At 57.6% G+C, this 21,382-nt stretch overlaps 10 protein-coding genes across 11 annotated transcripts; 6 read left to right on the forward strand and 4 right to left on the reverse strand.

Annotated features, from left to right (window-relative positions):
* Positions 1-71: 71 nt before the first annotated feature.
* On the forward strand, positions 72-460 carry SDRG_15050 (hypothetical protein; the record flags this gene model as incomplete). The annotated part of the gene is made up of 1 exon (XM_008621211.1): positions 72-460. One exon carries the CDS (start codon positions 72-74, stop codon positions 399-401), a length of 330 nt encoding a protein of 109 aa, XP_008619433.1. The 3' UTR covers positions 402-460.
* A 2,359-nt stretch (positions 461-2,819) lies between these two features.
* On the forward strand, positions 2,820-3,860 carry SDRG_15051 (hypothetical protein). The gene has a single exon (XM_008621212.1). It carries the CDS (start codon positions 2,839-2,841, stop codon positions 3,805-3,807), a length of 969 nt encoding a protein of 322 aa, XP_008619434.1. The 5' UTR covers positions 2,820-2,838; the 3' UTR covers positions 3,808-3,860.
* Positions 3,861-4,343: 483 nt separating this feature from the next.
* SDRG_15052 (hypothetical protein) lies at positions 4,344-5,813 on the forward strand (the record flags this gene model as incomplete). Its single annotated transcript, XM_008621213.1, has 3 exons — positions 4,344-4,784; positions 4,831-5,316; positions 5,373-5,813. Coding segments are annotated over 3 exons (1,208 nt in total), but the record flags the coding sequence as incomplete, so codon positions are not given.
* An 18-nt stretch (positions 5,814-5,831) lies between these two features.
* Positions 5,832-7,789, forward strand: SDRG_15053 (hypothetical protein; the record flags this gene model as incomplete). Its single annotated transcript, XM_008621214.1, has 3 exons — positions 5,832-6,584; positions 6,637-6,720; positions 6,767-7,789. 3 exons carry the CDS (start codon positions 5,832-5,834, stop codon positions 7,787-7,789), a joined length of 1,860 nt encoding a protein of 619 aa, XP_008619436.1.
* A 382-nt stretch (positions 7,790-8,171) lies between these two features.
* SDRG_15054 lies at positions 8,172-9,020 on the forward strand. Of its 2 annotated transcripts, none has more exons than XM_008621216.1 (4): positions 8,172-8,195; positions 8,240-8,346; positions 8,389-8,713; positions 8,764-9,020. In XM_008621216.1, the coding sequence occupies exons 1-4, from the start codon at positions 8,188-8,190 to the stop codon at positions 8,918-8,920; spliced, it is 597 nt and encodes a 198-aa protein (XP_008619438.1). In that variant the 5' UTR covers positions 8,172-8,187; the 3' UTR covers positions 8,921-9,020. The 2 variants fall into 2 exon arrangements, with proteins under 2 accessions (XP_008619438.1, XP_008619437.1); XM_008621215.1 differs by having other exon boundaries at positions 8,392-8,713.
* On the reverse strand, positions 8,990-11,662 carry SDRG_15055 (hypothetical protein; the record flags this gene model as incomplete). The annotated part of the gene is made up of 9 exons (XM_008621217.1): positions 8,990-9,964; positions 10,011-10,355; positions 10,403-10,816; positions 10,864-10,914; positions 10,970-11,071; positions 11,123-11,311; positions 11,358-11,512; positions 11,559-11,616; positions 11,660-11,662. 9 exons carry the CDS (start codon positions 11,660-11,662, stop codon positions 8,990-8,992), a joined length of 2,292 nt encoding a protein of 763 aa, XP_008619439.1.
* Positions 11,663-12,091: 429 nt separating this feature from the next.
* SDRG_15056 (TKL protein kinase) lies at positions 12,092-14,456 on the forward strand (the record flags this gene model as incomplete). The annotated part of the gene is made up of 11 exons (XM_008621218.1): positions 12,092-12,094; positions 12,149-12,229; positions 12,277-12,375; positions 12,423-12,521; positions 12,577-12,675; positions 12,733-12,864; positions 12,908-13,153; positions 13,195-13,290; positions 13,336-13,496; positions 13,543-14,215; positions 14,264-14,456. 11 exons carry the CDS (start codon positions 12,092-12,094, stop codon positions 14,273-14,275), a joined length of 1,701 nt encoding a protein of 566 aa, XP_008619440.1. The 3' UTR covers positions 14,276-14,456.
* A 570-nt stretch (positions 14,457-15,026) lies between these two features.
* SDRG_15057 (hypothetical protein) lies at positions 15,027-16,648 on the reverse strand. Its single transcript, XM_008621219.1, has one exon. It carries the CDS (start codon positions 16,583-16,585, stop codon positions 15,176-15,178), a length of 1,410 nt encoding a protein of 469 aa, XP_008619441.1. The 5' UTR covers positions 16,586-16,648; the 3' UTR covers positions 15,027-15,175.
* Positions 16,649-17,768: 1,120 nt separating this feature from the next.
* Positions 17,769-20,246, reverse strand: SDRG_15058 (hypothetical protein; the record flags this gene model as incomplete). The annotated part of the gene is made up of 10 exons (XM_008621220.1): positions 17,769-17,993; positions 18,039-18,332; positions 18,388-18,468; positions 18,518-18,586; positions 18,640-18,756; positions 18,801-18,947; positions 18,996-19,199; positions 19,252-19,614; positions 19,668-19,991; positions 20,034-20,246. The coding sequence occupies 10 exons, from the start codon at positions 20,244-20,246 to the stop codon at positions 17,769-17,771; spliced, it is 2,037 nt and encodes a 678-aa protein (XP_008619442.1).
* Positions 20,247-20,404: 158 nt separating this feature from the next.
* Positions 20,405-21,379, reverse strand: SDRG_15059 (hypothetical protein; the record flags this gene model as incomplete). The annotated part of the gene is made up of 3 exons (XM_008621221.1): positions 20,405-20,695; positions 20,753-20,808; positions 20,854-21,379. 3 exons carry the CDS (start codon positions 21,377-21,379, stop codon positions 20,405-20,407), a joined length of 873 nt encoding a protein of 290 aa, XP_008619443.1.
* Positions 21,380-21,382: the final 3 nt, after the last annotated feature.

A 21,382-nucleotide genomic window follows, 5' to 3' on the forward strand; every position in this document is an offset into this window, starting at 1 on the left:
CGTGCTTTCTTCAAACGTCGATCAGGTAGCCACTCGAACGAGTTTGTTTGGACGAAGTCGTTCCGTGTTTGATGGTCAAGACGCCGAATATGCCACTGGAGGCCGAGATGCGCACGTCGCTCCAAGGCCTCGAGCGCATCTACCGTGAGCACGCAGCTGCGTTCCGGGCCAAGGGTCCGTACCTGCTAGGCGACCGTTTCAGCAGCGCCGAGATCAACATCATGACGTTCCTCTTCCGGTTTGACATTTTGCTGCAGCACTACCGCCAGGTGCGCGTGCTTGGCGACGACATTCCGCTGCTCTCGGCCGCGCTTGAGGCGTCCATGGCGCGACCGGCGTTTACCTTGACAGCGCGGGACCCTGATTTCTACATTCGCGGCTTTGCCCACCACGTCGAATAGGGGAATAAGTACAGTATTACTACTGTCGTAAGTCAATAATCAAACCGCTAACACTGCTAACGTTAGATTGTTCTAGCCCCACCTAACCCAAAATGCTAGAGTTCATTTTGCCCCAAGAAAACACGGAATGAACTCTAGTTGGTAGCTACAAGGACATACATTTGTCCTTGGTATTGAGAACACGGACGAACGAATAGGCAAGGTCTTCTGTCAAGCACGGCACTAGTTATTGACAAAGGTTGCCTATAAATCGCCTTTGGTGACACGACAAGTAATCAATGTTTAATGTTTAAGCTTAAGAGGAAGCACTCGGTGATGGTAGGCGCATCTCCGTTCGTGGGTTGTCGAACGGCCAGGCGACGTGGCATAAATGTACAAACGTTCTGCGATTATGGCTATGGTTGCTGATCTCATTCTTTGTGGAAGAATCACCCCGAGAGGCAGCCGAGGGCGGACACCCCATCACATTGCAACAGAATATGTGACCTATCAACTGTGCGAAGTAGATTTGCGTGGCGACGCCAGACTCGCGAATCGACTCGCGTGATTGATGGGCCAGACTGAGAGACAAAAAACCGGCCAATCGCAACCGATCGCAAGGCAACCCCTTGACGTTTTCACTTTTGACACACGCCTGAGCGGGTATCGCATCTTGGAATTCAGAATATCGCGCCAGACCGTAGTCGGTAGCTTGTTTATGGGCACCGACATTGCAAGCTTTTTGGTTTTGTCTCCTGCACTGGCCACGTCACAAGGTGAATTGAAGATCGAAGAATTGTCCCATGATCCGAGTCGACACCAAGGGTCAGGTGATTTGGGTTCAGACACAACACCAATGCAACTACAAAAGAGGTGCAAATCCTACAGTAACTACATGTGGCCAGCGACGACATTTCCTCACTGGTCCGAGCGAGTCGTGTATCGCGGATGAGAAAGAAGACCACTTGACCATTCGTTGGTCTTGGCTCCTTGTGTAATATGTTGATCGCCCGCTCCAGCTCCAATATTTATATGATGCGAAGAATCAGGCGTTCGGTAAAACTAGAAAGCAACGTGTGCTGAGCTGAGCGCGACAGCTCAGGTCGACACATGCTTGAAGTTCGCATTGTGCGAGAGATCGTTCTTCATTTTTCAATTCACTCGACAAGACCATGGTGGACGACCGTAGCCCCGCACCGAATATGCAACCGCAGCACGCCGACGCCATCGGACAGTGCCCCAAGTCAGAAATTGGGTGCTGTTGCAACTTTGCAGCCTACGACGATACCGCGCTGCCCTACCATGAGTACAAACCCTCGTTTCACTTTGTGCTGGACGCCATGGCGCACGACCTCGTCCTGGGGGCTGACAGTGCGCCGCGAGAAGGAGCCTCGCCGCGCACATGCCCGCTGGCGAAAGGTGCACAAAATCAAAGTCGCCTCAACCAGCCGAATCCGTGACGGCACAACGCGGCCACGGGGTAGTTAGTTGTACGATTAGCATTAGTTGTTGTTACGAGTAGTTCCGTGCAATATATATATATACATTACTAGTACTTGGTTTGCGCATTTTATGATCTCATTGAACACAATTCCAAACATTGCACAAGCAAAAAACAACGTTAGCTGCAGCAAAACACATTCAAAATCCTTGACAGTTCAGTGACTCTACGGCTTGAAGCAGGCTCGAAAGATGAAAGTGTGAGATTCATAGCGTATAAACTAGATTTTCAACCAATCGGGCAGGGAGCAAGCAAAACGGACGGAGCCCAACGGGTCCCAGTTTAGCCTTTCCCTCTCCGCAGCAAGTGGTTTGTCAACATCATATTTCCCCTCACACGCGACGAAGATATCGTAGAAACCTGAACCGGCCAATGCTCGGCCCTAACGGTTGAAGTCGAACCACGGTGACCCTACAGGCGACTGCAAAGACAGGCGCAAACTACTACTACGTCGGACGCAGCGTCAACTGTTGCGACAATACGCTTCCTGAGAAAGGACGTACACAAATTTTGTGTACTTTGAGCCATGGGTCCTCGACGGTCGTCTTGACGGGGAACATCTTTGGGTAGGCAAAGACAAAGACGAAGTGGAACCTTATTTTGGGTCTGTGGACCAAGCTGAAATGACAAGCAATATTGTCATATGTATCCAATAACAACATATGTATGCACACTTTGGCATCTGTTTGACGCAAACAGCTCCAACCGCACGTTGCCTGACGACGGCTCGTAATCTCCCGGGGCATATCGTTGGTAACTTCATTTTTAACGCTCTTTTCAACTACCATTCCTAGTCTCGACAAATAAACACAAAACCCAAGGAAACCAACGCAATTGTCGACGCCAAGCATTCGTCGAATCTGCTCGGCAAAGAATTCCGCCAGTGGCGGTTTTAAGCTGCGTATCCGGATTCCCAAACCAACGCCACCCAGTTCTCAGTTTTCAAGTCGCTCACCAATGCTCAGCACGCCCATCTGCCACCGCCTCCTCGCCGCCGGTCGCCCGCGCCCGCTTATCGCGGCGGCTGCTAACCGCCACCAGCTCATCGCCGCCACTGGTCGCCGCCATCTGCGCACGTCGTCGCCGCTGCTGGCGGTCGAGAACAGCCACTTCAAGTCGCATCCCAAGACCGACGCTCATTTCGCCGACCAAAAAGTCTGGGAAAACCCGATCCCACACGACATCTACAGCCCCCAAGACCTCGCCAAGATCCACCCGACGCACCGCAACCCGACTGAGATGCACGCCAAGGTGGCCCTCTTCGCCGTGCGTCTCATGCGCTCCGGCTTTGACTTTGTCTCGCGCTACAAGGGCCCGGGCGGCGGCATGAAGGCTGGGGACTGGGTCAACCGTGCGCTCTTTCTCGAGACGGTCGCCGGAGTCCCTGGCATGGTCGCCGGCATGGCCCGCCACCTCCGCTCGCTGCGCACGATGCAGCGGGACCAGGGCTGGATCCACACGCTCCTCGAGGAGGCTGAGAACGAGCGCATGCATCTGCTCATCTTCCTCAACATGAAGTCGCCAGGTCCGCTCTTCCGCCTCTTTGTGCTCGGCGCGCAAGGCGTCTTCTTCAACGTGTTCTTCCTCGCGTACCTGACGTCGCCCAAGACGTGCCACCGCTTCGTGGGGTACCTCGAGGAAGAGGCCGTCCACACGTACACGGCGCTCGTCCAAGACATTGAGAACGGCCATGTCGACCATTGGGACACGGACATTGCGCCGCTGATCGCACGCAACTACTACAAGCTGCCCGAGACCGCGACGGTCCTGGACATGATCAAGTGCATTCGCGCCGACGAGGCCAACCACCGCGATGTCAACCACACGTTTGCCGACGTCGAGTGGAAGACGGCGGTCAACCCGTTCCTACACAAGCACCGCAAGCCAGCCGTGGAAGAAGAGAAATCCAAGCCAGTGGCATCGTAGCTGGACAAATTAATGCTAAAATACGTCGCTCACACTTGATTGAGCTCATGCTATGGGGCGTGCACGTAGAGGGAGACGTGCAGCACGGCTAGCACCTTGGGTTGGCCTCATCGGCTAGCCGTGTTGGGCAGCTCAATCGTGCTTTCTTCAAACGTCGATCAGGTAGCCACTCGAACGAGTTTGTTTGGACGAAGTCGTTCCGTGTTTGATGGTCAAGACGCCGAATATGCCAGTTTAGTCTTAGTTTTAGGAGGACCAGTTTGGCATATTGTCTGCCACTGGCGTATGATGTACTTGGACCACCGTCGCTGAACAGCGTGAGCATGGCAGCGTCAATACCATCCAAAGATTAGCTCTATCAAGCCAAGCGCGAGGCTCTTCATGGAGCAAGATGACGTCCTTCGTTCGCTGGCGTCGTTGCGAATCTGAGTTGAACCAGGCGGCCTTTCTCCAAATGCAACCAATCACAGCCACATCGATCAAAATCGGGCCAATCAAACGACAGCATGCGATCACCGAGCTTCATTTTCGATCTTGCATGATGCACGGCTGGTGGACGCTCGCCGCTCTCCTCGTAGCGTCGGCGCACGCGGTCGTCTGGTCCTCTAGCACCAACCGCCCAACGCACGCCTATCCTGTCTACACGTATCCAGACAACTTGGATCTATCCACGTCGTTTCCGGTGTCGCTGGCGCGTGGCCAGGACCTGCTGCTGCCGATCAACCCGTTGCGCCACGCGCTCTTCCCAGAGGCCGAGACCACGCCGACGGCGCTTGGCTTTTCCATTGCCACGTGCTCGGGCACGGTCCAAGTATCGCTACTGCTGGCCGACAACTCGACGCGATCGCTCTCGATGCAGGTCTCGCAGTGCTTTACGTTCCTTCTGGAGCCCACGCTATCGTCGCCGAGCCTCTGCCCGCTCTACTTGGGCGCCGACGAGCTCTATTGCACGATCGATCCGCATTCGATCCAAGGCGGTACTTCATTTTTCTCCATTTTTGTATTTTTCATAGATATGGCTAGTGCTGCTCATGGCCGACGACGACGTCGACGCGCATGCCCACGTCCGTCTTACGTCATCGCACGTCTTCCCGGGCTACTCGTCGCTGCTTATCGACGACGGCGCACTCGCCTTTGCACTGCGCATGCAGGCCGACAACGTCTCGGGCGTGGCCGAGTTCTCGCCGGCTGCGCTCGTCGACCTTGCCGCCACCACACGCGCGCCTTGCGTCAACTGTTCGTACTCGCTTCTTGCCGTACCGACAGCAGCCAATGCGTCTATATCGACTCGAGCGTTTGGCTGTCTTGCTGCTGACGCGATCGCACTGCAGCTCGCCCCCAGTGCGCAAAATGGCAATGTGACCAAGGACGTGGCGGCGCTCGGCCGCCTCGTGCCAAGTTCGGGGTGGTACACTGTCTACCTCGCTGCGCAGCATGCCGGTCCGTCGCAGACCATGGTGTACCCGCCTGTCAAGCTCTACGTGGCTCACCCTCCGCTTCACCTCGCAGGTACTAGTACACTGCGTTCGTTGTTGGAGAGTCGAAGGTGATCTCGGACAATGTAGTCTACCTCGGGCTTGGGATCGGAGTTGCGGGCCTTCTGGGCGCAATGGTGCTTGCACGACGCCGGTACCGCCGTCACCGTGGCATTGGCCGGGGTGACACCCACCACCTCTTGAGCGACGACGAACTCGACGGCGATCGAGGCGAGTTTGTGGGGCTGCTCTCCAACACCCCAGTCGCCACCGCCAAGCGTACGGTGCATGCTGCGGACGTTGGGAACGAAGGCTTTGACGACGACGACGACGTTCTTTCCCGCTACGACGAGATCGAAGGACATGTCTAGCTCTTTTATCTCTTGTATGAGCGGCTAGTATGGTTTGTATGAGCGGCTAGTATGGTTGAGTACACTTTTTTGTGAATTGTGGCACCAACAAATTTGTCTATCACGCCATCACACTCTAAAACTGTCCACCATTCAAAAATGAATCAAACTTTGCCTTGTGACGAGCCAAATATAGGGAATGCGGCGCGAGGCGCTTGCGGTGGTCCGTGCGACCTTGATGAACAAGACGTCCACCGATGCGGCCGTGAGCTTGAAAGAGAGCGAAGATCAATTCCTCTTTTTACAAGCGCTTCGACGCCGACCTATCTCGCGCCACCACGTCGCCCTCCACAATCGCGGAGTCGCTCACATTGGCGACGACCGACCGATCACGACGCCGCCAGATGCGTCCGACATGGACGTACTCAGCATGGACCGCAACTCGATGATGTGCAAGGCTGTTGTGATTCTGTGGCGCCACCATGTGCGTATGCGGGCTTGGCGGAAATGGACGCTTGTCGCGGCCGCTGAGACCAAGCGTCTACGCGAACTGCACCTTCGGCAGCTACGCGACGAAGCGATGACGCTGCTCCGTCAGTCATCGCCCACCTCGTCCTTTGACGCTGACACCATGGCGACGCTTCTCGAGTGGGCCAAGCAGCTTCACGGCAAGATTTTTCAGGATGTATCCCACGAGCAGCTGCAAGACATTGTCTCGCACATGACGCTGCAGCACGTGCCGTGCCACGAGTGTTTGTTTCTCGAAGGCGACATTGGCCACGGGTACTATGTGCTGCTCTCGGGCGCAGTGTCGATCTACGTGGGTATGCCCGCGACAACGACCTTGCGGCTCGTCCAAGGGCGATTCCCAGCGCTGGAGGCCATTCGTCACGACCCCGCCTTGCTTGGCGTGTACAAATATGACATTCTCGAAGGAGACGGCTTTGGCGAGGTCCCTCCCACTTTATTGATGAACTACACCGAACAAGCATGGTGTCTCGTAGGTTGCAATGTTCAGCAACGAGCGGCGCCGCACGGCCTCGGCATTGGCCAGTCGCGCGTGCGACGTGGTTGAAATTCCCAAAGAGGTAGTACAATGCGAATCCAAAGGTCATCGCCGAGATGTGAGGTTAGGTGTACGACCGGACGCTCCGAAAAGCGCAGCTGACAGCATATCGCACGGCGCAGGCCATGGCCTTCCTGCCGACCGTCGATATTTTTGCCGACTGGGTGCATGCCAAGCTCGCAACGCTCTTTGGTCTTCTCGATCGGCGGCAAGTGTCCTTTGGCCAGCACCTCTTGACCCAAGACAAGCCCATCACAGGTGTCTACTTCATCTTGTCGGGGCAAGTGCACCTCGTGCAGTCGTGGACGACGCCCGCGAGCGATGTTAAGCCGTCAACGACGCTACCGATCACGGTCGATACGGTCGGTCGTCGCGGGATCGTCGGCATCCAAAGCTTGGTCGAACCGCTGCGAAAACGGAGCAAGTACGCAGCGCTCGCCGCGTCGGATTCGGTTGAGTGCTTCGCCGTGCCTTTGGGACACTTGGACACGTTTCGCGGACTGCTTCAGTCGAGCAATTTAGCGCATTTACGTGATACGTGGCACGCGCTCGAGGCGGCGCGGGCAGCGCGTTTCGAGCATGCGATCTCGGTACTGCAAACAAACACGACCGCACTTCCACCCAAACCAACGCCTGTGGCGCCAGAGACCCCGGGGTGGACCCCGAAACTGCGGTTTGAGCGCGATAAAGGACCGGCTACGCTACCGCAAATGACGTCTCTCGCCGGCAAAAAGTTTGTGTTTCACGATTTCGACTTGCTCGCAACAAAAGAGCCCACGTACCTCGCGTCATCGTCACTGCCAAAGATGACGCACGTCGCCAAGCCACCGCTGCGCAAGGACGAGTGCGCCAAAGTCGCGGCCTTGCATTTGCGCGCGTTTGAAGCGCACCTGTGGGACACGGCGCCAAAAGCGTCACCGACGAAACCCGACGATGTCCGGCGCCCCGAGCGCCCGCCGCTGCCGCCCTTTGCACGCAGCTTGGCGACGACCCGGTTAAAGGCACGGGCTGTCGCGGCCGAGCACACGTCGTTTACAAAGGCGCGGCGGGTCGTCCACGAGTCGCTCTTGTCATACAAACATGCGTTTTAGCGCGTTAAATTATAAACCAATAGCATCTCGGTGGTGCGGACTAGCTACTTTGTACTAGCCTAGTAGAGTACGGTCAACGTCGACTAGAGTACGAGCGTGCAATAGACTGCGAATGTATTGAGCAACGTCGGCGTGGATTGCATACGGGGTTAGGGGTAAAGTGCGGGGTAGGGTTCCGAAGCGAGCCCTCTCTGTGTGCATTCCATCGGCGTAGGACCCCCCGTTCGGCGTCAAACCCTGAGAATGTCTTTGTTTCTTGGGTCTATCTACTACTTTAGCATGTATTAGTTCTTGAAAAATCCGAAACCCTATCTCGAACGCTCCGGGTTGAAGTTGCTATTCGACGAAGCTAGGACGTCGCATATGCTAAGATTAGACATCTGCATTTTTGAAGAAGCATGTCCGAGTACGTTCGCCGCCGCCATCGCGGTGCTTACATTCTTGGCGTAGGCCTTGGACCCCGACATTTGGGCTCAAGCGTGCGGGTGTCAGCGCCCACAAGCGCCAGTCGACCGAGCTCCACACGCTTCGCATGCGATCGCACGACATGTCCTTCGGTAGAAACGTCAGCTTCTCTCTGCAAGGAGCTCACCTGCAAGTAGACGTCGATGCAAAAAGCGCATCACCTGGTCGGAGGTACCTTCAGCAGCAAGCCCCCAAGCGGTCGCCCAAGCGCAGTCACCAGTCCCTTCCTGGCAGCATCTTGGTGCCCAGCGACAGCTTGCATCCGTCGCAGTCGGAGCCGCTGCATCTCGCGTACAGTGCTAGCATTGTCCTGGGACCGACGACACTGCGGCCATCGAGCTCGGCAGCGCTTATGACGCCGTCGATTGCCTCATCGTCGGCAACGCTGCAGCTCGGCCGCCCGAAACCCCAACGCGTCCTCTCGCGTAAGACACTCGAACCCCCCGAGTTGCACACGCCGTACGTCGAGTCGTCGATTGTTGTGGAAAATATTGTCCTATGTGCTCTAGACCGTCCACGGTCGCGATCGAAACCAAGCGCCACTTGGCGTTTGGCGGCGGCTTCCTCGTCGACAACCAAGTGGCACCAAGCACGAGTCCGACCAAGCAACGACCCCAGTCAACCGTGCGCATGTACTTTATCAGCCCGCCGCAGGACGACCTGTGATCGAATGCAGCACCGTGTACACTCCCGCCAAAATTGCTATATACAGTTTGGCAAGTCTTTCAAAATACCCTAGTCGCTGTCGTCAATGACGATTATGTCGTGCTCGATCGGCCGTGCGGGCGCCACGGACGGCGCAGGGACGGCGGCCAATATCTCGTCCTTGACCGAAAGCGCAGACCGCTCGCTTGGCAGCGGGGCGGCAGCCGGCCATTGTGGCGCAAAGGTTGCTGCGGAGTAGGGCTCAAACGCTGGTACTTCAGGCTTGATGTACGGCATCGCATTGTTGACAACTGGGGCCGGTGTGTGCTCTGCCGCCGGCGTGGCGTGGACGACCGGCACCTCGGCTTGGACGGCCGGTGCTTCAGTCTTCACCGGCGCCTCGGTTTGTACGACAGGCGGCTCTGGTTGGACGACCGGCGCCACGGGGCTGTCGGCTTCTTCCGTCTCTTCGTCTTCCGTCTCGGTACCGTCGTCATGAGCCGCCGCCACAACCTCCTCGCTCGCCTCGGGCTCGTCGAGGACATCGGGCGTCGGTGGCTCCTCGCGCGGGGGCTCACAGCGACGCATCATATCACGCACGGTACCAAGGAGCGTACTCCACTCGGGCAGCGACTCGGTCGCGTGTTGATGCGCATCGAGCGCCTTCTCAATCGCGGCTAGGGTCCCGAGGGCGTCCTTCTTGTGCGACTCAATGTTATCGAGGTTGGTCTCCATCTCGAGCACTTGGCGGTCAATGAGCTTGGCCAGCGGCGGACTCGGCAGCGTCACGTCGCGCTTGGCGAGCTTGAGTGCCGGCAAAAGCTCATGCTCATCTTCATTCGCATCTCGTTTCCGCTTGAGGCTCTCCTTGCGCGCGAGGAGGACGCTCTTCATGCCAGTGTAGTGCGCTCCCATCAACTCCCACTTTTTGATCGACTGCGCGAGGCCCTTGAGCTTGTCGGCAAGGATCGTCACGAGGAGGTAGTCGGCGCTGCCTTGGAGGCCTTGCGTGCACTCACGGTACGCAGGAATGAAGCGTTTGGCCAAGCTAATTGCACGCAGAGTCTAGTCATTTTCTATAATCACAAAACAAGTGGAGAATAGTCTCTACCTTGCGGTGGCGGACCGCATTGTCAATGAGGGCGTTCTTCTGCGCAATTTCGTGCTGGATCGCAGCGACGCTGGCTTTGGCCGACGCCATCTTGGCGGCCCACTCGTTGTAGATGCGCAGCTCCTTCTGCCACGCGTCGCAGGTCTTGGCCTCGCGGATGTCGCAGGACCGCAGTCGCTTCTCCGAGAGCGTCTGTAGCGCCGTCACTGTGCGTTGAAAGTGGTACCGGGCTGAGAGAACGCCATGTCGCAGGTTCAAAACGTGCACGAGACCGTCTACGCCCGGCGAAAAGTGGTCTGCATTCGCATCGTTGTCTCGGGTGCATGACGTCGCCACCTTCTTCAACTAGACACAAGCGATAGTTTTAGATGGCAACTGTCGAGCGATCGTACGTCGTGGTCGATTGCGAGCAGCGCCTTGGCCATGTCGAGGGATGCGAGATGCACGAGCACCTCGCCCGTGCTGTTGAGCAGTAGCTGCATGCGCTGGTCGTTGGCGCCGAGACGCTGGAGCATCCCGTCGATCTGCGTCAGCAGCGACGTGGCGGTCGCCGGCGAGACATCGGCGGCGAGGGCGTCAAGGTCAACGACGTCATCGCTGGCGCCGAGCGCCATGAGCGACGAAGACGAGGTCGCGGCTGTCTCCATTTCCTTGGTCTCTTCTTCGTCCTTGATGCGCGGACTGGCAACCGAGGATGCGTCATTGATGGCAGCCGGCTCGTTCTCGGTGATTGCCTCGCTGGATACGGCGCCGTACTTGACAACGACTTGGCGTAGGTCGCGCAAGAGGCTTTGCACCAACGAGCACTAGGTAGACAAAATGGATGAGAGCGAAGCCAGACAGGCAGGAGTACGTGGTGGTCGATGCATTTGCTGCAGTAGTACGCTGAAGCTGTCGTAGTCGTCTAGCAAAAGGCCACGTCACGATACAATCTGCATGTGAGAAGCGAGACGACGTACGTTGGTGTCGTCGACGCACGCCTTGTGGTGGACAGCGGCGCAGGCTTCGCACTTGACGCAGAGGTCGAGCGAGCCCCGGTCGCGCGAGCAGATCGCACACAGCTAATAAACATATGAGGTTACATGCTTGTGGCTTGGTAGGACGGAAGGTACCTCGCGCGGGGCTGGCGGCGCCTCGACGACGCGGCTACGCGTGGGTGGATCGGGCGCGACCTCGGCGGCGCGGCTCCGTGCGGCAGATGTGGATGCAGCGGCAGAGTTCTTGGGGATGATCTGCTCGCGCAAGTCCTTGAGGCAGTCGCCTGTATCGCTGGCGTAGAGCGAGGCCCACCCCGGGTCGTGCTATGTGCGCGGCCATGAGGCGTTGCACGATGATCACCAGACATACCCGTGTCTTCATGCCCGGGTTGAGCGAGCGCTTCATGGCGACCGCCAACGCCGACGGATTGACGTAGCGCTGGCCTTCAAAGAGCATGCCACCATCAGGCAAGAGGTCGGCGTGCGTCTTGGTGCGGTAGTAGGTCACGTAAAGCTTCCGCGGCCCTAGACCGGCGCATGAGATCGGATTGTCGCTGCGCATGGCGTCTACCTGGCTTGATGAGCTGGGCGGAGATGAGGGTGCGCATGACGCCCGTGACGTCCGTGCTCTACGCGATCGTCGGCGCCAGGTCGTCGTAGCGGCTGTCGTACCATCCTGCCAACCTGCCCACGGAATCCAAAATGCAATTTGAGAGGTTCCGAGATATGCAATGTGAGAGGAAATCAAATTCCGGAATTCCGGATACGTTTTGGGACAAGATATATATGGCGCCAAATATGCAATAGCCAAGTCGAGTTGAAATCTCAACTGCACGTTCTTGAGCGACGATCGCCATGGTCATCCGACGCAACGATGGACGTGCTAACGCCCTCGACTGGTTCGGACATCAAGCTGTTGGACGCTGTGCGCAAGAACCAGTTGACTGAGGTCGAGCAACTGCTCCCAGAGTTGATAATTTCCGGATACGAGTGCGAAGGATCAATGAACCGGATACAATGGACTTGATACTTATCAACAACTACCTTGTTCGAGTCATTTGCCGTCGCATTCTGCGAGTCGCGACGCATTGGGCAGTTGGATTGATGGTGCGTCGCATCGTTGAGTAGCAACCCGCTAACGCTGTCGTTTGCTTGCATCAGGACGACACGTTGTTGTACGCGGCGCGCGACAAGCAAGCCCGCTGGCTCAAACGAGGTGGCAAGATCAACAGCACCGACAAGGTAGGTCCATTCCGCTGCTTGCTCTTGCGGTACGAACTCTCGCCTAGGACGGACGAACGCTTCTGTACAAAGCGGCTCAAAAAGGCCTTTACGACACCGCCAAGTTCCTTCTTGAGAACAAAGCCAATGTCCACCAAGCCAAGAGCGTACCTCCTGGATACGTGGGCACAAGCGAACTGCGTTGCCCTTATAGGACGGGTCGACACCGTTGCACGTGGCGTGTCGAGAAGGACACGTCAAGATCGTCGAGTTGCTTCTCAAGTACAAAGCCGACACGAGCGTAGCCATGAACGTACGTTATCCAACGCAGGACGCTCCCATGGCTCAATCACTCTCCTCCTCCGTAGGAAGGCACCGTACCGCTCTACGCTGCGAGTCGAAACGGGCACCGAGCCGTCGTCAAAGCGCTTCTTGCTGCCAAAGCCGACGTCAACCACGTCGTGATCGTATGCAATTGAACTCGGTGGGCGAGGCGGTCGCTCCACTGAATGCACGTCTCGTAGGGTGGCAAGACGGCGATGCAGGTGGCCTCGCGCAATGGTCATCGCCAAGTTGTCGAGCTGCTTCTTCGCGCAGGTGCTCGCGTCGACGAACCTCTGACGCGCGAGTACAGCTACGAGGGCCGGACCGTTCCAGTATCTATACATTTAGAGTCACACGACCATTCTTCCACTTTAGACGGGCTCGACGTCCCTCTCGGTAGCCATCATGTTCGGTCACAGCGATATCGTCGCTTTGCTTGGTCGCCCGCCCAGCGTCCCTACCCCCGCCCCGGCGCGGCCTTGCCCCCCTCTGCCCAGCGCGACAGCTCAGCGAACGTCGATGAGTCATGGACTTGTGCACGACGCAGTGCGCGGCGGTGTGACGCAGGACCTCAACAAGGCGCTGCGCGCACCAGACGTCGACCTCACTGCGCGCAACGCGGTACAATTTGCAGCTATACTCCCGCCGGAACCACCGTGTAGAACAATGAGACGGCGCTGATCTTGGCCATCAAGCTGCACCACCGCCACTTCCCGCAACTCATCTACCATGCCATGCATCATCCTGGCATCGTCGAGGTACGACGCAGATTCTTGTATGGAGTTGACGTAGAGATTGTGTAGGTTCCAGAACATGAGATTGAAGTCGACTATCAGCGACGACTTGGTTGTGGTGGTACCGGCTATATCAACCGCGGGCTATTTCGCGGCAAGCGCGTGGCCGTCAAGCAAGGTCGGCCGTCCGGCGCCCAAAGTCTTCGCCGAGAAATCCGCGCCATGGAAACGTACGATGACGATGCGCTGTGTTCCTTTGTCTCAAAATGCAAGTAGATGCAACTCGCCGTACTTGCTCGAGCTCATCGCAGTTTCGGGCTGGAGCACGCAACATCCCAAGCTCGTGCTCGAATACATGGACAGCGGCAACCTCCGCGAGTACCTCGACAAGAAGCGAGATGGTGAGTCCGTCTCGATTGAGTACCAACCGGAAGATGTGGCGTGGGTGATGGCGAGTGCGCTTGCCGACTTGCACCGGAATGGCTTCGTCCACCGCGATCTCAAGAGCCTCAACGTCCTTCTCTCTTCGGAGAGTTATATCAAGGTCGCCGACTTTGGTCTCACAAGAGAGTTTGAGGAGAACATGACCACGGAGGTCGGCACCCCAGCGTGGATCGCACCGGAAGTTCTCATGTCCGGCGGCACGTACGACGCTGCAGCCGACGTTTACTCGTTTGGCGTCGTCTTGATCGAGCTCGTGACGCTTCGAGTGCCCTACGCGGGCTTGAGTCGGTACCAAATCGCACCAGGAGTCCTCAATGGCACGCTGCGTCCGAACGACAACTTGTCCATCTTTGCTGATGTTCCCGAGTGGCTCACGCAGCTCATTGACGATTGCGTGGCGTTTGATCCGACGCGGCGCCCGACCGCCAACGCGATCCTCGACCGTCTCGCTTTGCACGGTGCCGTCGACGCAACGTCGCCGCACGTTGTGGACCGGATGATGCCGGTACGCACCTCTTTGCTGGAAGGTTGAATGGCTCCATGTCTGCTGTAGACAATGACCTAAGACGATGCGATGATGGCTTTCTTCAGCCAACGCACATGCTTGTGACTCTTGACCGAGCAATTTCATAACGTTCTGCGGGCACAAGAACTACTGTTTCGTGAAGTCATGACAACCCTGCGTGTCGCAGACGTTAACTATAGTTTTGTCATTTTGGAACCGACTATATGACAAATTTGTCGATGACGTACCAAATTAGGTCCCAGGTTGGAGGCTCCGTGATGTTGTGAGAAGCAGCGGCATACGCTAGCATTTCGGCTTGGCCGAGTACCGTGACGTGGCACTTGCTGGCGGCAGATCGACGACGAGCGCGCCAACGTCAATCTGGACGGGGCAGGTGGTGGCAGCACGTCTGCGTCAAAGTGCGTCGCTGCCACTAAGTGCGAGGAACGATGATGGACGACAGGAGTGTTCTGTTCGCGCAAGTCCTTCAGGCGTGCCCCCGCAGGCGCACGCGCGTCTTCCTGCCCGGGTTGAGCGAGCGCTTCATACCGCCACCGCCGACGCGTTGACGTAGCACTGGCCTTCAAAGAGCATGCCACCGTCGGGCAAGAGGTCAGCGTACGCCTTGCTTCGGACAACGAGTACATGTTGGAGCCAAGAACTGGCAACAACTGCAGTTTTGATGATCGATCATGCCAAGAAGGTTCCGGGAGTCCTAACCCTTGCCCGCCTCGACCCCTCGACTACAGTATCCCAGACTGCATCGAACATGGAGGAGCTCGCAGGATGAGCCGTCTAGACGGCATTGACTGACGAACCGATACTCTTGCATCATCTTTCGCGACTAGTTGCTGCGGTGCCAGGTCGACTTTGGCAGGAGTCGATGACAATACTGTATTTACACGAGGTACAACTATTCTTTTAATTATAAACTAGAGTGGACATGCGACACGGTGGTTGTTATGCGGCCGAGCTCGACGTCGTCATGCTGTGCACGAGCGTCGCCATCTTCTTCTCGAGCTGCGACTCGAGCGCCGCACACGTCTTGTCGGCGAGCGTTCGATCCTTCTCGAGCACACTGCGCCACTGCTCCAGGAGCTCCAAGTTGCGCGCGACGATCTGCTGCGTCTTGACAATCACATTTTCCGCGCGCTTGAGCCGGCGGTCCGTCTCGCCGCCGTCGTTGAGCGTATCGGGCGTCGTCAGCAACGCGCCGGGCCGCGCGAGGTCCTTCAACGTCGTTGGAAACTTTGGCAGCTGCAGCGTCGCAAGCAGCGGCGCAAAGTCCGGGTACTTGCGCTTCGCCTCAGGCTGGATCTGAAGCGCTGCCGACTCGACGAGCCGACCGGCCTCGATCGCGAGCGGGTACGGTCCGAGGATGAACTCCTTCATCGTGTGCGAGTACTCGTTGCCGACGATGGTCGCGAGGGCCGCGCGGAGAAGCCCAAACGCTTGGCGGTACTGCTTGTAGATATCTTCTACCTGCTTTTGGATCGCGTCGCTGGCCTTGACTTCGGAGGCGGCGACTGCAATGTGGGCCTTGAGTCGGTGGACGTCTGGTACGACAAACGCGTTGAAGACGTTGTTGAGGATGTCCCGCTTCTCCTGTTCGAGCAGCTCTTGTCGCTCCATGAGCTCGACGTCGAGGTCGTCCATGGGCACGGGCAGAAGCGACATGGACGTCGACGGCAGCTGGCCGCCGGTCGAGCGCGGCTTGAGCGACTGGATCTGCAGTTCCGTGAGGCTCATGGACCGGCGCTCGAGCTTGTGCAACGTGTTGTCGGCGGCCTCGGCGTCGCTGAGCTGCTTGCAGAGCTTGAGCCGGAGCTTCTCCATGCGCTTCTCCTTGTTGAAGCCAAAGAAGCGCCGAAGCGCCGAGTTTTCTATCTTCTCCATCTTGGCGAGCAGCTCGGCTTGCGTCGCGCGCTTCTCGATGCAGTCCTTCCGAGCCTTCTCGAGCTCCTTTGAGAGCGCGACCCACTCTTCTTCGTACGGCGCGGGGATGTCAATCTTGCCGCCACGCGTCGACGGGAAGAGGCCCGTGCTGCGCTGGCTCGAGAAGAGCGTTCCGCGCGTCGTGCCGGTCGGCGTCGTCGCGCTCGCGCTCGGGCCACGGAAGCTCGTGTTGAAGCCGCGCGAGCTGCCATAGTTGGAGGGCACGCGCGCGCTAAAGACACCGCGCGACGAGCCGCCGGCCTTGGTCGACTCGAGGTTGTCCCAGCTGTGGTTGCGCTGGCGGCTCCGCTGGAGGCGCGCCATCTGCTCGAGCTCCATGTTGAGGCGCTCGTAGCGCGCGAGGAGGTTCTGGTCGATCTCGTACTCCTCCGAGACGCTCACGGAGCGGCCGAGGGTCGTCGTCGTCGGGGCCATCTTGCGCGGAGGCGATACTTGCTACACTGGATCGTCGGCCGCAAGCAGCGGCTTCTGCCCGCCATCTGCCTCCTCTCGGTATTGTATTATCTTCATGTTTGTATGCCGCGCACCTCATTTTAATGTGGCATGTCACTGGGCGTAATGGGCGTGGCTTTTTTTTGGCGCCGCATACAAATTCCAAGTGCAAGTGGCAGGGCGCAAGGCCATTGGCTGTCGCCGCCGACAGCATTACTGCCCATATGTATACAAACTTCAAGTGCTTTGCATACCGACGAACTTCTAGCAGGAGGTCCTACAGCGCGACGAGACCACCGCACCAACTCCGCACCAACTCCGCCACGACTACGACGACGGTCTTGTCCCATGCACCGCCAGGAGCTATCTTCCGGTAGCTGTAGAAGAGCTTGGACGAGGACCAATGGAGCAGTATAGAGTCTGAGTTGCGTAGGATACACTGGACAGAGGACAGACGATGCGAGTGAGATCGGCCGTGTGTTGCTGCTGTGGACACGACCGCGGACCGCTTCTTTACGATGCCAATCAGCGCAGGAGGCAACAATAGACTACTAGTGCTTGACCTGTTCTGCAAGAGAATGCTATTGCGATCGTCGGGCGGCGGTTGGCGGCGACTCAGGAGGTCCAAGGAACAGGCGTGGAAGAGGCAAGGCGGTGGTGTGGACTGCACGTCCAAGCAGCACGACGACTGCGATGGTCGGAGGAGATGCGTCATTGCTCACACCACGATCTCGCCGGGCACACGCTGGAACGACGATAGTGGAGTCAGTCACCCATAGCTCATACCAGCGCATCGCATCAGCGTTGATATACCGCGTCGTTCCTCTGCGACTTGTTGCTGCTGTCGTTGGGCAGCCAAATGAATTGCTGGCTTGTCCCTGGGCTTGTCCAAATCGAAAATCATCCAAGACACCTTGGAGGAGGCAGGAGGTCCTGCAGCATCTCGTCGTCGTCGTCGACTCTGTCGCCTGTCGGTTAGTGATCCCAAGATGCGCCACGTGCGCGATGCTGCATCGCCGACGCGCCGCCGACCATCCACTACGATCGATACAGTAGGTGCGGCGTCCTACACTGTACTGTTCTAGACGATGGGGTCGCAACTGCGGCAGCGGCTTCAATACGGGTACCCGTCGCGTTGGCGCCAAAAATGCGCAAATTCCGAGTGTTATTTTTTGGCTTTCGGTGGCTTTTTTGTCCGCCGCAACTTTTCATAGAACGAAGCCAGTCCCGTGGTTGGCACGGATGTCGTGTCGTCGTCTTCCGGGTACGACGGCGCGTCACTTGTCGACGCGCTGTTGTCAGGCAGGATCTTGGCCGACCGCATCTTTTCGAGCATCGACGTGCGCTCCATGCACTCGCGGTGCACGGTTTGCTGCAAGAGCGCAATTTCCTAGTTCATTTCATAGTATAACTATACCATTCGAAGCGTGTGTACCTGGTCTTTCTGAGATAAGAGCTCGGTGAGTCGCTGGACATTGCCGGACGACTCTTGGTTTGACGGACTCTTGTCGACTTTCGGAGATGATTTGGCGTGACGGGGAGCCGACCGCGCGTCTTGAAGCGCCGCCTCGAGCTGCTCGACAGTGCGCTTGTACTGCTGAATGTCGGCTTGGAGTCGCTGAATCGAGATCTCTTTTTCTTGGAGCGACGTGGCCGCATTCTTGTCCAGCGCTATTTGCTTGCGTTCGAGGGCCTGCTGCAGACCGTCGCGCTCCTGGAGCGCTATATTCTACAACACCATCTTTCAATTTCGCTGGTGGATAAATTGATACAAAAGAACTCACCTTTTCGCCTTCGAGATCGCGGAGTTTGCGCTCGAGCGCCGACAGAGACGACTTGACGTGTTGGTGGCCCATCTTGGTACTCTACCGGTTGACATATTGATACTTTTCGTTGCGATTTTGAATGGAATACTTGAAGCTCTTCCATGTAGCTGGCCGCGCGCTGCTTGGCGTCCTTGAGCGCGCGATCGCAATCGTCGGCCTACGCGGATTCGATTGCAGAGACTGCCACGTCATAATATGAGACAGGCGCACTTTTTTCTCAGCGATCGACGTGGCCAGTTTGATATGCCGCACGTGGTCGTGGAGCTGCTGCAGTTCGAGACCGAGCCGGTCGATCTCTTCCTTGGCAGAGGTTGCTGCTGCGTCCAGCTACCCAGAGTTGAGTTATGACCAGACAGGATGGCATTTCCTACTGCAATAGCGTGGTTGGACTTCAGCTCGGCGATTTCTTTGGACCACTCGAGCTTGACCCTGTCCATCGCTGCCTTGTGCTCGGCTGCATGGCTCGACAGTGTCCTTGCTTGCTCGTCGATCGTACTTTGTAGACCTCTAATTTGTCCCTAGCATCCCATTCCCTCCAACTCCCGTAACCACAAAGGAGACAGTACCTTGACTTCCTGAAGTCGGTCGTCGGCTGATGCAATCTCTTGCTTGAGCGTTGTGCGCTCGGCCAACAAAAGCACCTTGTTCTTCTCGAGCGCAGTCGCCTGGTGCTTCCACTTTGCAATGTCCTCATGTAGTTGTCGGACGTCGGCACGCTCGACCTCGGCTTCGGCCACCGTCCGTGACGCCGCCGCGTGGGCTTGCACCAGCTAATTTCTCTCAATATGAAATCTCGTCCGACAGAAGAGTAGACAAATGTACTTGGTCTTGGACCATGTGCAGCTGTGCTTTGGTCTGCGCGAGCTCGGCTTGCACGGCGGCAAGCGATTCATGTGTCGCCGCTTCGACGTGTTGGAGTTCGTGTTTAGCCGTGGCGGCGGCCAACGCGTAGCCGTCGACGCGTGCTTGTAGCTGCGCGCTCGTTGCTAGCGCCGCTCGCAGCTCGTCGTCTTGTGTGGCAATGACGCCTTCGAGTCGAGCGATCTCGGCGTCCGCCTTGAGCTTGTGGCTTGCGAGCGTCGACTTGGCCGTGTCGATTTGCGCCATTAGCGTCGCCTTTTCCTGTTGCCACGTCATTTGGCTCGACTCGTGAAGATGCGCTGCATCCCGGAGCGCCTCCACCATCTAATACAGACAACGCATGGGACGAATATCCCAAGTCATGGGAGCGACGCAACCTGCTGTTCAAGGCGAGCAATGTCTTGGGTCTTGAGATCGACTTGCTTTTCTGCGGCACCAACCCGCCGGTTGGCTTCGTCCAAAATCAAATTCCGCTGGGTCGTCAACTCCGCCTCTGCACCGCGAAGCGACGCGTGCGCCACCGAGAGCTGCTGCTGAAGGTCCTTCTTCTCTTGCATGTGCTTCTGTTCTACGGCAAGAAACCCTTGTAGTTGAGACGTGATGGCCACGACTGTCGCCGCATGCTCGTGCTGGAACGCAAGCATCTCGGCTTTCATGGTCTGTTGCTGCGTCTTGGCCACTCGCATCCATTGCACAATCGACTACAAACTCTGAATAAGATCTGAGATACGGACAGCGCCGACCTCGAACTGCCGCCGGTAGACCTTGGCGGTTTGCTGCAGCTCTTGGACTTCGGCAAATACAAAGTAGCTGACGCCGCAAAACGTGCAGGCCGTGTCGGCTTCGTCCATCTTTTGCACGGCGACCGGCAGCTTTTGCCGCGTCGGGCCATTGTACAGCTCGTCCTTGGTCGGGTCGCGGAGGATCTCATGCGGCTGCAATCGAAAGCCCGACATGCTCAAGTGATTGTATTTATAGCCATTTGAGGTTCTGGGACTAGGGTTAGGGTTCTATCCGCCGTCGCTTTTTCACGATGTATTCTGTCACCGATGCGATAGTCCAATCATGATGCCATCAACCACAGCACCATGGATCTCTAGAGGTGCTTAGCGCGTTAGCTAGCGGCCTGCGTGCCGTACGACTGAATATGCGGTCGGTCGAGGAGCTCTTGGCGCTCGGTCGCGTCAAGCGGCGTAGGCACTGCCGTCATCGAGGCCAGAGGAGCCATGTCTCGCCCATGGAGGTGCCCACAGTGCTTCGTAAAGTCGACGTAGACGAGCATTGCAGCGAGTCCCATGCCGAGCAGCGCCAGGCCCATGAAGAGGACGTTGAGGTACGGCTGGTACACGTGCAGGATGCTGTACTCGACGACCACAAACATCGGTACGATTGCCAACCCGACATTCTAACGACAATTGTGTGCACACTCGTGTCAAGAGGAATACCGACACAAAGGACGTACCAGAAAGGCCGAGGCAACGCCGTACGCTGTGCCCACGTGATGCGGCTCGACACAGCCTACAACAATGAGGTTTGGAGATAACTATGATGCCGAGAGCTTACACGAGAGAGCAGGCCACATGGCTGCGGAGAAGATGGAGAGCGCCGCCGCTTGCAGCACGACAGGAACGTACAGCGAAACGCTGGTGAATCCGAGGAGCGTCTGTGCGAGTAAGCACGCGGCCATACTTCCGAGCGCAATGAACGTGCGGTACCCGACCTTGTCGACGAGGTAGCCAAAGAGCGGGGCCGACACGGCGATGGCGAACGGACCGACGCTCAAGGGCCCGGCCGCGGCTTGTTCGGCCGAGTACTTGGCCGCGCAATAGGCTTGTGTCGATGGCCCGTGCTTCCACACATCGCTGTCGCAGTTGATATCGACGGCCGAGACGTATGGCGGAATCTGGCGACAGCTTGCTTGGTCGGTGGCCTCCATGCACGAGAGCGAGAGGAGCGGCAGCGGGTGTGCGAATGGCGGCGACGGCGGACAGGCCGGCGGCAAACTCGAGCAGTTGTTGTCGCCAGCGTACGCGCCGAGGCCGCAACGCTTGCACTCGGTCGGGAGGGCCTTGTAGTAGTCGCGCTCCATAAA

Source organism: Saprolegnia diclina (genome assembly GCF_000281045.1).
Source record: "Saprolegnia diclina VS20 unplaced genomic scaffold supercont1.83, whole genome shotgun sequence".
NCBI classification, from domain to species: domain Eukaryota; phylum Oomycota; class Saprolegniomycetes; order Saprolegniales; family Saprolegniaceae; genus Saprolegnia; species Saprolegnia diclina.